Genomic DNA, 12247 nt, shown 5'->3' with positions numbered 1-12247 from the left:
GGAGTTCCTAGGGGGCGGCGCACAATTGGCTGAGTGCTGCCCGGGTAGGGAGGGCTTAGGTCGGCAGGGGAATCCACGGCTCACCGCGCATCAGCGACCCCTGTGGCCGATAGGGCGCCTGTGGTTCTGCAGTGGAGCCGCCAGATCTGTGTTGTCCTCCGGCACTATAGGTCTGGTGGCATTGCTGTGGATCTGCAGTGCGAAAAATGATGGCTTGGCAGGAGCACGTTTCGGAGGACGCGTGTTCCAGCCTCCGTTTCCCGAGTCGGCAGGGGGGTTGCGAGCAGTGAGCCAAGGATACAGATAATAATTGGGCATGCTAAATTGGGGAGAAAAACCGAGGTAAAAAATTGGCGACGACTAAATTAAAAAAAATAAATAAATAAAATAAATAAATAACTCATGCAAAAAGAAATAAAATACACAAAACCTTATCCTATACAGGCTTGAAATAAATAACCTGGCTTCAGAAACCAGCTCCGACACAACCTTCTCGATTAACTTCTCCCCCTTTACTGAGCCAAGCTCTGTCTTATATACCTGAGCCTAGGTAAACCCCGCTCAGGACTAAACCATTATATTCAAATATACTTTAAAATCTTAACAGTGATGTAACGGGGGGGAGGTCTGTGCTGACTGTCTGGCGCATGCGTGGTTCTGCAGGAAGAGGGCGGCAGCCTCGTAAGATCCGCCTGTCAGTCATGGCGATGACACGGAGAGGTGGGGAAGTGGGTGTGTTGGCTTTCCCTCTCTCTGAGTGGCTGAGAGGCAGGCCTTGGGGGATTGCTCATCCCATAAGTACTGCGCTTGGTTATGCATTCGGGTGGCCGGAGTAAGGATAACCAGTGACGCTGGCGAAAGACAGCGGTTGAAGAGAGAACTAAACAGGCAAGCACAGCTGAGGAAGACAGACCGCCTTAAACAAATAAATCAAGAATTAAAATAAATAATTACATACCTGAAGGGACGTGTGTAGTTATACGGGGAACTCTGTCCACCCCAGTGTATAGGGAATAGCTGAGTGTAGGTCGGAGACCCAAACTGACCAGCTTAGCGGCAGTGGGGGCACTGCGTAAGCAGCACCGTTATATTGTAGTTTTATTACTGTGTTTTATTTTCTCTTTTTATTTTGCCTTTGGTTTTCATTATTATTTTAGAGCACCTGTGTGTGCTGTCGGATACATGTGCAACCCCTGCTTACCATCGTTGGTATAAGGGGAGTTGCAGCACCAGCTTCATCTGGCGACAAATAATAAAAATAAAATAATAAAAAATTCCCAAAATAAAACCGGGGACCCGTATGGTGTTTCAAATAAAACCTTCTTTCTCCCGTGTGTGTCAGTGAATTGCCCACCACCCTTCCACAAGTGACGTTTTAAAATCCCACACATGAATAATAAATAACAGCAATATAAATAACAATGGCTAAAAATCACATTACCCATCCAAAACTTATTACAATTATATAATTATTAATTTTAAAACCAACAAGGCTTCCCTCCCCATTGGTAAAGTCCCAGATAATACCTATTATATAGAATATGGTATCTGACAATTAGCTGCGCCTTGTTTAGCCGTAATACTTTAAAACCAAGGCTTTAACCTTGCCTCCAAACAACATGGTGGCCTCTAAGCAATGCTGCCCCTCACAAACATGGCGCTGTCCAGGACGCACTGCTGCCATGCAAATCAACTTTTATATGTTTGCCAAAGCTAAGGTAAGTCCACTTTAATTCAATGAACTTAAAAATAAATACAAACGCTAACTTTTCACCCAATTTAGAATATATTAAAATTATAAACCAAGAAGTTAGATATTAGTTTTAATATAAGACTTTTGTTTCTTTACTACTTTCATGCCGTCCACGTATCTCTCTGAACATGTGCACCTGTCCAGGGAGATACCGACGTTCAGCCTTTAGTATCTTCTTTTTAACCACGTCTAGGATTTATTCATCATTTCATGTATTTATTTCTTTCCCCACACAGACTTTTTTTAACAAAAACATTTTCACAGTGCTGTAAAATATTACAGTGAGGGTTTCACCCTAACAAGAACCATTTTATGTAATGTCTTTATCACTTCATTTTGTATATCTTTTGATGTATACTTTGCATTTTGTGGTATAGTCTTTACTATCTCTGCTAATTTGGGATCTTTCTGTAGTGTATTCAAATAGCTTTATGAAAAGCCCAGTTGTAAAATGGTCCACATCATCTATTTTATCACTATCCCCATGAAGGGGGAGTTCATTGACTACAAGAAAACATACTGTGACGACTTGAGCTCTCAACAGGATGGATGACACTGGAGACAAGGTGTGCAGAGCTAAATGACAGTAATTTATTGTTTGAACAGAACAATACCGTCCCGAGTCCTGTTTGGGCCAGGACCACGCCACCAAAATAACAAACTCCCCTGTCACTCACTAAATGGTTAGTTTTTTTTATCGGCCGGTAATGGTTTTAGATGTGATTTTTCAGCACAGATAGTTACCGAGATATTTTATGTACCAACTGTCATGGCATACACCATCTGTTTACACCGTCACGTTATGGCTACGGAACATGTCTGGAGACAGACAGGTTGTCCAAAATATTGAGATGTCAGTTTTAAAAATAATAATAATTGTACACTCAGGTGCTGGACACGAGTGAGAGGTTAGGGTTGGTGCAGTCTATGCTTTTTGATAAAAAAAATAAATATAATAATAATAATTGTATAGCTAATATGCACATGCCTTCCTGAAAAAGAATGGTAACCACCACAATTTTAATGTGTTGTCAAAGCTCATCATATTTTACTTTTAGTTGTGAAAAAAGGATCCTCTCATGTTGGTGCACATTTCCTTTGCAGCACAGTATAAGGCACAAGAGCGTCAGCAAGCTCCGATTATTTTGCTCATAATATTATGTTTAAAACTTTCGTTTGAATGACAAATGGCACAGAAAGACAGCACCGCAGTTACATTAAAATATAAGTAATTGTTAAATGGCAGAAAAATTGCCTATGTTTTTATTTGTTAATGTATTTTCATTGCAAATAACAAAATACTTAAATTACATAATTATTGGACAATTAAACATAGATATTTTTATTATTATTACTATTGGCTTAATTGCATGTTCCTAAACGCAGAAATGATTCTAGGAAATGGTACCATTAAGACACATCTCGTTCTCCGCCTGGTCTGAGACACGTGTTAATTATGATGCTGGTAAGGGTCAATTAACGGCACAATACAGATTTATGAATCAGATGAATAATATGCTAATGAGAAAACTGGTCTCTAAGGGCACGTTATTCTTATGTCACGATGAGTTAAGTTTTCTGGCGGTAAATGCATCACCCGATGAAATACTGTCATGTTAAACACTGTTACTGGCATGATAAAGGCCTCTGAGTCATCTCCAGATGGCCAAACTGGGACCTGTAGAACAGCATTGGGCTTCCCAACTGGCTTCTTTTAACTTTTATCTTTTGTATCGTCCAGGGAGGCACAACACTAATGCTGACGCATTGTCTCGCCAGTACGTGGAGTGGATCCATGATGACTCTCATGGAGGTTATGCAAAAGAGGACAAGATTCAAGCTGCTCTGGGGATGATAGCCCCACACGAGACCATTCCCAGAGCTTTGACTGAGAAGATACAAGCAGTCCCGATGGGAGCACACAACATGGTCTGCAACTGTGATACAGTGGAGATAGTCTCTTCATTACCTACTCTTGCATCCAAAGATTTATTATTGCTGCAGCAGCTGGACCCCATAATTGGAAGAGTTTGGCATTATTGAAGGAGGTGTGTTGGACCAGACCTCCTCGGCTTTGTGGACCAAGTCAGCAACACCTTCAGGCTATCTCCCTGGAGGAAACTACTGAAGATGATTTGCCTATGTTTGGGAACCATGTAGTCCCGGAAACCTCATAACAGAATCTAAAGTAGGTCATCCCAGTGATACCACCAGAGAAGTCCACCACAGTTAAGCTATTGTTCCCGTTCTACTGCAGGGATGCACTCCAACCTATTCAGAGAACCCAGAAGTCTAGGTCTAACTGCCAATTTCTCTGCCTCAGAACAGTGAAAGTTTCATAGATTAAAATTGAAGAATGCTGTGTATTAAAATTACTTCTAATAAATAAAATGTATGTTAAATAAATAAAATATCTCAGAACCAAACAAAAACAAGTATACAAAAGGTATTCAAAACAAGCAATCAAAGATCTATAAAAACAGTGACAAGCTCTACAATAGGTGCAGGAATCTAACTACAGCAGCATGGCGCCTGATGCAAGCAATCCTTGACCTGATTTCAAGTGCTGTGGCAACGAATGTATAACTTTGTGTACTGCATACATTGTTATAAATTCTGTTATTTGCTAATTCAGTATATCATATGAAAGGATTAACTTTTCACAGTATCACTAAAGTTTAGGTATAAATCACATCTTTCCAATACAGTTTTTAGAACGTCTCCAAAGTGACACTGTACGGGCAGAATGATATATATATATATATATATATATATATATATATATATATATATATATAAAACATAGAAGATTGTTTGGAAAAAGTGTGTTTTCTCTCTCTCACTCCCTTGCTCCTTCACCACTTGCTGTTCCTTTTTCGTAATGGGATTGACAGCGCCTGGTTTCAAATAAACCTCCCCTTACCTGGTTAGTTTGACACGCAGTCACCCCCTGATCTGCGTGGTCAGCAAAATCGCTCCAAACTAACATGCAAATTAGGCCACACCCTGAAAGTTATGCCGACCACTGGCACTAACACAGACGGAAAAGGATGGGGCAAAGTATGTTACCAAAATTGCACTGCAGTGCAGAGGTAGTTTGCTCCCGCGTGCGCTGTGTTTCTTCATCAAAATCAGGAGCAAACACATTTAGCCCTTGCCTTAGAGGTTTGCCCCGTCATCAAAATGTGGTCCTTAGTGTTTGTTTTAGGTGCGACAGAACTGCATTCTGGTGTTCTCAGTCCTATTCCTGGTGCAGAGCAACTAACTAAGCTATCACCATCTGGTATCTTTGTTTTCAATCCCTGGGAGTTGCCAAGAACTAAAATGTCAGGCAGAATGATTACTGCCACAAAGAAGGAGATCTCTCCAAGAAAGCATTGAGGCACAAGGGCTCCATCTGCAGCTGTCTGTGTAAGTTAATTATCTAACACACTTTTCTCACCTTTACCAAGAATACAGGCACGCATCTGATTCACGTACCTCTCAGAAGAGATGATGGCACTGTCACTTTGTTGTGCAGTTTGGGGAGTCTCTGCTATTGCTGGACTGTTGGGAGGGTTTGTGTGCTCGTGAGATCCTTCAATCTCGGTTTCCTCGTCTTGTTTTACTGCTGGAACACTACCTGTAATAATTTGTAGTGGTAACTGAGTTTTAAAGACCTTTTTAAAGACTATACATCATTTTGGATATTATTTTCAATTTGTTATAAAATGAAGCCAATTGCTCTTTTTGCAACACAAGTTACATCCGTGTGTTATCAGTGGAACAAAATGAAACTGAATCTTTTTAAAGTATGCTTGGGAGTCATTTGATTAGGAAACTAACTTAAAACACACAAATGCATTGTAAGGAATATGAAGTGAACATTTTGATTCAAATTATGCTCAGCCTCTTTGAAGAGATATTAAAAGGTTTTGACTGTGTGCCATGAAAATAAATGGCGTAATATTTTAATAAATATTTAACTGGAAATATTCTGTTTCTGTGGATCTAGCTTTGATCTCCATTTTTTTTTATTTGAAAGTATCTTTATGAATTATAAACCTCAGTAATTTCATATAGCGTGTGTGAAAAGAAATGAAAACGTTAAATTTAAAGTATTTTTTCATTGAAAATGTATATGGTAGTTTTAACGGCAAATTACTGTTTACACAGACGGTTTAAAAGTGTAATTTAACAGTAGATTTATATCCTTATTTACAATTGAGAAAAGCTTAGCCCAAAGCAGTCTTCAGTCCACATCACAATTGATTGACTAGATGTGGCCTTGGTCTGGGGTGTTATGCAATGTCTTAAGGTAATAATGATCTAATCCCCTACATGCATGCATTGTGTCTTTTCTTCTCAAAACCAGGAGAAGATTTTTCATATAGACCATAATATTCTGCCTTTAGCTTCTCAGTTTCTGCAGAGGTTATCTGCTTTGCTGTTTTAAATAAAATAGGAAAGTATAACTCACCTCTGCCAACTGCCTTATCTGCTAGCGGATTTGGTAAGTCTGTCTGGTTGCCTGTACTGCTCCTTGAACTGTTAATACACTCCAACAGAGAAACAAACTCCACAAAGTTGGATTCATTAGGGATTTGCCCCTCTTTTGCTTCTAAGTCTGACTTGGAAGATGTCAAGGTCCTTACTTTGTCCTTGGCTTTTTCTACGGTTAGGACTGCATCTGTCCCACTGTCCATGCTAAGGCCCCTGACATGAGTTCTTGAACTGGGCATTGCTTTTCCCCCACCTTTTTCCTCCTTAAATGGAATCTGAAGCAAACCATCTGAATCTTCTTTCACATTCTGTGGGGTATAAACGCTTTCCTCTGGATGTGGGCAGATCTGAGAATCAATACCAGAAGAGCTGGTTTCATTTACTGTATTTATATGTGGACTATGATGCATGTCAGCATTGTCGTGGTCGATGGATTCACTGTCCCGACAATCTTGAGCAGCTGAGTCCAAACTGACACCATCCTGATTTAGATCAATTGTGGGCACCTGGAGGCTTGAATTACCAAACGGCAGGCTGGCCACTTCGTTATCAGACAAATCAAACGTAATTACTGGAATTTTAATGAAACAATCATTTGAGCAATCTGGATTCTCAGCAGTGTCTGGATTTAGTTGTGCACAGGCAGACTCTAATATGCTTAATTTAACAGACTCTTCCAGATCAGCTGCGGTCTGTGTGTCGCAGGTCATTGTGATGATGATTTTCACCATGTCCTGATCACCAAGTTGATCAGAAGGCCGGGAATTGTCCACAAGAACTACAGCGATTTCGTCTGAGCAGTAACTTTCCTCGTGGTTGCCATCCCTTAAAACTGAAACAAGGTCATATTGTTCCTGAGCCTGGTCAACAGAGTTATTGTTGGGGTCATGCTCGTGTATTGGCTCCAACTTTTCTTCCTCCACTCCCCTATCACCCTCTTTAGAGCAATGTATTCTATCACCTGAAGCCTTCCTATCTACAAAGGAGCTACACTCATGTTTTACAATACAGAACACAGCATGTTGGCTGTACAGATCTTCAGAGGCCTGTTTATCTTCAGTAGGTGCAATGTCTTGGCCTGCTTCTTTCTCTTTATAAATTGCCATCTCCTGAAGGGCTGTTTCACCAAGCACTGCAGAAGAAAAAACACAATTTGGTTAATCTTTCAGGAAACTGAAAATTATTTAATGTTTATGAATTGATAAATTAACATTACAGATGTGAGGCATTCCATGAGAAGTGTGTTTGTTATATTTACATCAGACTAATAGGAAGCCAAAGGTTTTCATCTATCCTCATTCACAGATGTTTTTTTGTTAACAATTTTAATTTGAAATGCCCAAAATGTCCTCTCATCATTGCTTTCCACTTACCAATCAGACGGACAGAAGATAAACTGGCAACCACCGGTCCTGCTGTCAAGTTTATCACCTTGTTTAACCAGCAGAAGTAATCAATGGATGGGAACAAGCTACTGATTCCCGGAGGCAAGGGCACCTGGACTTGTGGTGTACCAAAGCAGCATGGGTTGCAGAAGCACGATGAAGTGAACTAACCCCATCTGATTTTCTCATCAACCCCACGAGCGCAAAGGCCACTGCAGCGCTCCCTGTGGGCCAACAGCCAAAATCAGCAACTCAACACAACCAGGACCCGAGCTCCTGATCATATGACACACATTTGAAGATGTGTCTGAATGGACCATAACTCATGTAAGTGCCTGAATTAAGTGCCTAGTTTTCCAATTGCTATATTCAACCAAGCCCAATTAACCACATAATAGGACTTACAGTCCTTTCCCAAGTACCAAAGCGCACAATTTTCTGGGCGTTCCCAGAGTTAAGGGTCCCAACTGCCATATTCAAACCAAAATATGTTAGTTTATTTTCTTTCCAAGGGTGGACGTGCAGGATCCACATTTAACTCCAAGGCAACTTATTTAAAGGAACAGACCTCATCGCGATACAGTATTATAACACTGCTGAACATTTTAATATCCATTTTAAACTATTAACAAAATTGGTTAGCCTATTTTAAGATACATTAGTTTACTGAAATAGGCTATACTTTGGGTTTTAATAGACTTTTTTTTCTTAAATAAGTGGTGGATTTGTATTGGCTAGTCAGCTGTGCCCCAGAGAAAGTGCTACAAGTGTTGACTCGTTTTGAATGTTACAATGTGGTTGCCTCCAAAGTTGCAAGCACTTTGTAAAGAAAAACCCATCACGATTTAGCAAATGTATTTATATACAAACAATGCATACTGTATTGGCAGAGCATTCTTTGCATTATTAATAACACTAATACTATTTTCTTACCTTAGTATATCCCGTTTTGTCAACTATCCCTTCAGAATTAAAACTAGAAATGTGGGTGTCATATTTGACCCCCATCTTCTTTTGAGACTTTAATTGTTTCTTATTTTTGGGTTATGTGAAGCCGTTTAGGGTCCTTGTGGTGTGAAGCTATAGAAATGTGAATTGTAATTGTATTATAGTATTGCTCCAATCTATTAACTTACTGTCCTGGTTCTTGTGCTGGCCAGTCTATAATAGTGAGTACAGCAATCCGGATAACAGCTTTAGCTCCAGGAGCTGCCTCTCCTTCCACCACCAAAGGGAGACACCTTGCAGCTCCCACCTCCACCGCAAGAAGAGACTGCCTGCAGCTCCCACTTCCACCACAAGAGAAAGGACCAGGACATGATGCTGGCATTCCTCAGCAGCCACTGCATAGGCTGCTGAGTGGAGCACGGGGGAAGACAGCCCGGCGCAGCGGCCGCGAAGAGGGCCAGCACCCCCGCAGCCACTGCCAGAGTGGCCCATCCCAGCATCACGACTTGTCCTGACTCAATCCACAGGGGGAGAAGTTGAGCTCCCGCTGCCGCCTCCTGGGAAAGAAGCTCCCCTCCTAAAGTCACCGCCCGGGATGCCTGCACGACACCACCCAAGGATGCCTTCACGTCACCGCCCGGGGATGCCTTCACGTCACCGCCCCGGGATGCCTTCATGTCACCGCCCCGGGATGCCTCCACGACACCGCCCGGGGATGCTTCCACATCACCGACCAAGGGTGCCTGCCTTGCTCCGCCCAAAGATGCCTGCCATGCACCGCCCAAGGATGCCTGCTCCACATTGTCTGCTGCTCCACATCACCTGGGGTTACCTGCTGCTCCGCATCGACTGGGGAGACCAGCTCGCTATCGTCTGGGGATGCCCGTGCTCTATTGCTTGGAGGTAGTTTGCTGCTGACCTTCGGGGATTTGCTGGGGTTGGAGGAGCCAGCCTTAGAGCTGCCAGCATGTCTGCTGACAGCCTCGCTATTGGTAGCTTTTCCCGCTGCCAGGACTGCCCCGGCTGAAGAAGCCTGGGAGCTGTCAGCAGGTCTGCTGACAGCATTGCTCCTGGCAGTCTTTCCTTTTGCTATGGGAGGAAGCAGCCTTTCTGCTGCTGGAGTGTGCCACCCTACTGTCAGCACGTCTGCTGACAGCATTACCACCAGCAGCATTTTCACTGACAGTGGTTCACCGGGAGGAAGAACTCGCCCCATTGTCACCATATCTGCTGACAGCATTGCCAGTTGCAGCCTGGCTACTGGCAACATTGCTGCCCATGAACCCCTTGAAGTCCCTGTTCTTGGCCCGGGACTTTCAGCAAGACTTTGGGGATTTTAAGGGGGGAGGTGGCCATTGAGGCAATGTGTGCTGTGCACAAGGTGGGAGGTATGTGGCCAAGTGCCTGCCCCTGTGCGTATTTGTGTTATGTCTTGCGTGTATAAATATTGCTGCACGGTATATAAATGGGTCTGTGTAGCACGAATGATTTAAACTATATAGTTGTATTTAAGCACTGGGATTGCACAAACACTTCACGTGCATTTAAAGTATAATAGTATGTGAACACAGGATTGCACAAATGAGTTCTCGTGCCGAGATTCAAGTGAATTCAATTAGTAATTGAATCCCGGCACAACAGTATATATAGATGCACGTTTCACTCACTCGGGGTTGGGTGTTCGGTGAGTAGTGAACGGGAGAGAGAGGAGGAGTAAAATAATAATAATAATAATAATAATAATAATAATAATAATAATAATAATAATAATAATAATAATAATAATAAATCATAACAATTGCTATTGCGTGCTGGTAGGACCAGCACGATACTTGTTTGTTTATTTTGACTCACCGTGTTTGTTTGTTTGTCTGTTCGTCCATGGTTTGTTTAGTGTTAGTCTGTTTTGTTTGTCTACTTATTTTGGCCTCAAGTGCTGTGTGCTGTTTTTGTTTAAAACTTTTATTTTGTTCATTATTAAACTGCGCAACAGTGCAATTCACATTTCACTTCACAGTACTGTGTGTTTCTTCCGGGTCTGACATCACCACTACAGCCTGCTTGTCACAGAGTACCTTCAGGATGGTTCACAGTAAGTAGCAATCGTTTTGGTTCTTTTACACGTCTCTCTCCAACTCAGCACCCTACACTGAGAGCGAGATCTTATATAGCATGTAGTCAGGAGCTAATGAGACAATTGGCGATCATTTATCTCCTGACTACCTACATTCCACACGTGAAGGCAGGGAGAGGAAGTTAACCCTCTCCCTGCTGAATCAACACAATATTAAATAGCAGACGGTTTTCGTCCGCCCGCATACATTTAAACAAAAGGGCTTTTCGCCGTTCTGGTTACATAAATCATAACCATACTAATAAATCATAACAAAATATACAAAGGGGCAGGACACTCTGCCACAGTGATGTTTGAGGTTGATTGCCTTGTACAGACTACAATGTGTACGATTTGTTGCAGATGAGACACAGGTTTACCACTTTACCGTTTACCACGTTTTCAGTGAAAGCAAACTCTTTTTCCCAGTCTGGTTTAACACTAGAACCACCATGTGGGTCAATTTGGCCCATTTTGGATTTAAAATGTTAATTACTCTTCCGTTGTAAATCGTAGGTGTGTCCATTTTTGACTTTTCCTAAATATATAAATTAAATATCCTGACGGCGTTTGATAGCCAGAATCGCAAAAATGATAAAGTTATAAACAGTTCTACCTAGAACCGCCACGTGGGTCGATGTGACCCATGCATTACAATACATGTCTTTTTTTAATATAATGTAAGATATTCAATTTTTTTTTGTAAATGCAGCAAACAAGACACGCTCCCTCCTCCTAGCACACGTTTCCTTTTTTTATTTCAAGTCTTTCTTTGTTTGTAGACTGACTACAAGACAGATTATGATTGTCGATTTGTCAAGATGCAAACTCAGTGAAAGCCTAGTTGCTTATTTTTCTCAGTGTTTGCTCCAGGACTTACAGACTGATGGTCAATGTGGCCCCCTCTCAAAATTTTAGGGGGACATTTTCTTCAGTGAGGGGGTCAATATGTTTGATTCAGAACCAACCACCATTTCTTATTTTTGTTTGTTTTTAAATATGCCAGCAGAGTTTACTGACCTTTTGTTTCTGAAGAACAAAAAATAAACCTGTAAAGCTGTAGATACAACCAAGGTGTCTCTACAATACTTTTGGGGAAAATATTGGGATGCTGGTGTGTCACTGAGTAGAGGATATTCATTGCACCAAATCACATTAGAACAGGGGTTTTCGATCTTTTTAAGCTGCGTACCCCTTTCCAAACAATGTAGTCCACTGTGATAGTCATAAAATGAAAACAGAAAAAAGGTCTGTACAATAACATGATACAACAAAACACACAAGCCTTGGATTGTGTGATGGATACAATTATAAAAGTTACAGTATTATAAAAGAAAATATATATATTATATTTACTTTTGGCTAAATACAGTCCCTCAAACAGGTTTCTAGATGTTGGAAACATCATTTTATTGTAAATATTAATTAATTAAAATCAACGAAGCCTCCGTGCTAGCCTCATATCACTCAGAAATAACACAGGACTATTCCATGATAGCAAATGGCAATCATGTATTTTTATTGATAATAAAATTACAGAAAAGAAGGCAAAGAAAAGTTCACTAT

General features: G+C 41.2%; 1 protein-coding gene across 1 annotated transcript in view; it reads right to left on the bottom strand.

The window, feature by feature from the left end:
* pcnx2 (pecanex 2) overlaps nt 1-12247 on the bottom strand; it is a 148704-nt gene that overhangs the window by 103993 nt on the left and 32464 nt on the right. The window contains exons 5-6 of the mRNA XM_034017005.3: nt 6213-7367; nt 5234-5375 (exon numbers count right to left, since the gene is read on the bottom strand). Of these exons, the coding sequence (XP_033872896.3) occupies nt 5234-5375; nt 6213-7367 (1297 nt within the window). The remainder of the gene's footprint in view (nt 1-5233; nt 5376-6212; nt 7368-12247) is intronic.

Source organism: Acipenser ruthenus, chromosome 6, assembly GCF_902713425.1.
Source record: "Acipenser ruthenus chromosome 6, fAciRut3.2 maternal haplotype, whole genome shotgun sequence".
Lineage (NCBI taxonomy): Eukaryota > Metazoa > Chordata > Actinopteri > Acipenseriformes > Acipenseridae > Acipenser > Acipenser ruthenus.
Note: the sequence above shows the minus strand (reverse complement) of the source record. Positions and strands in the feature narration are given on the sequence as shown.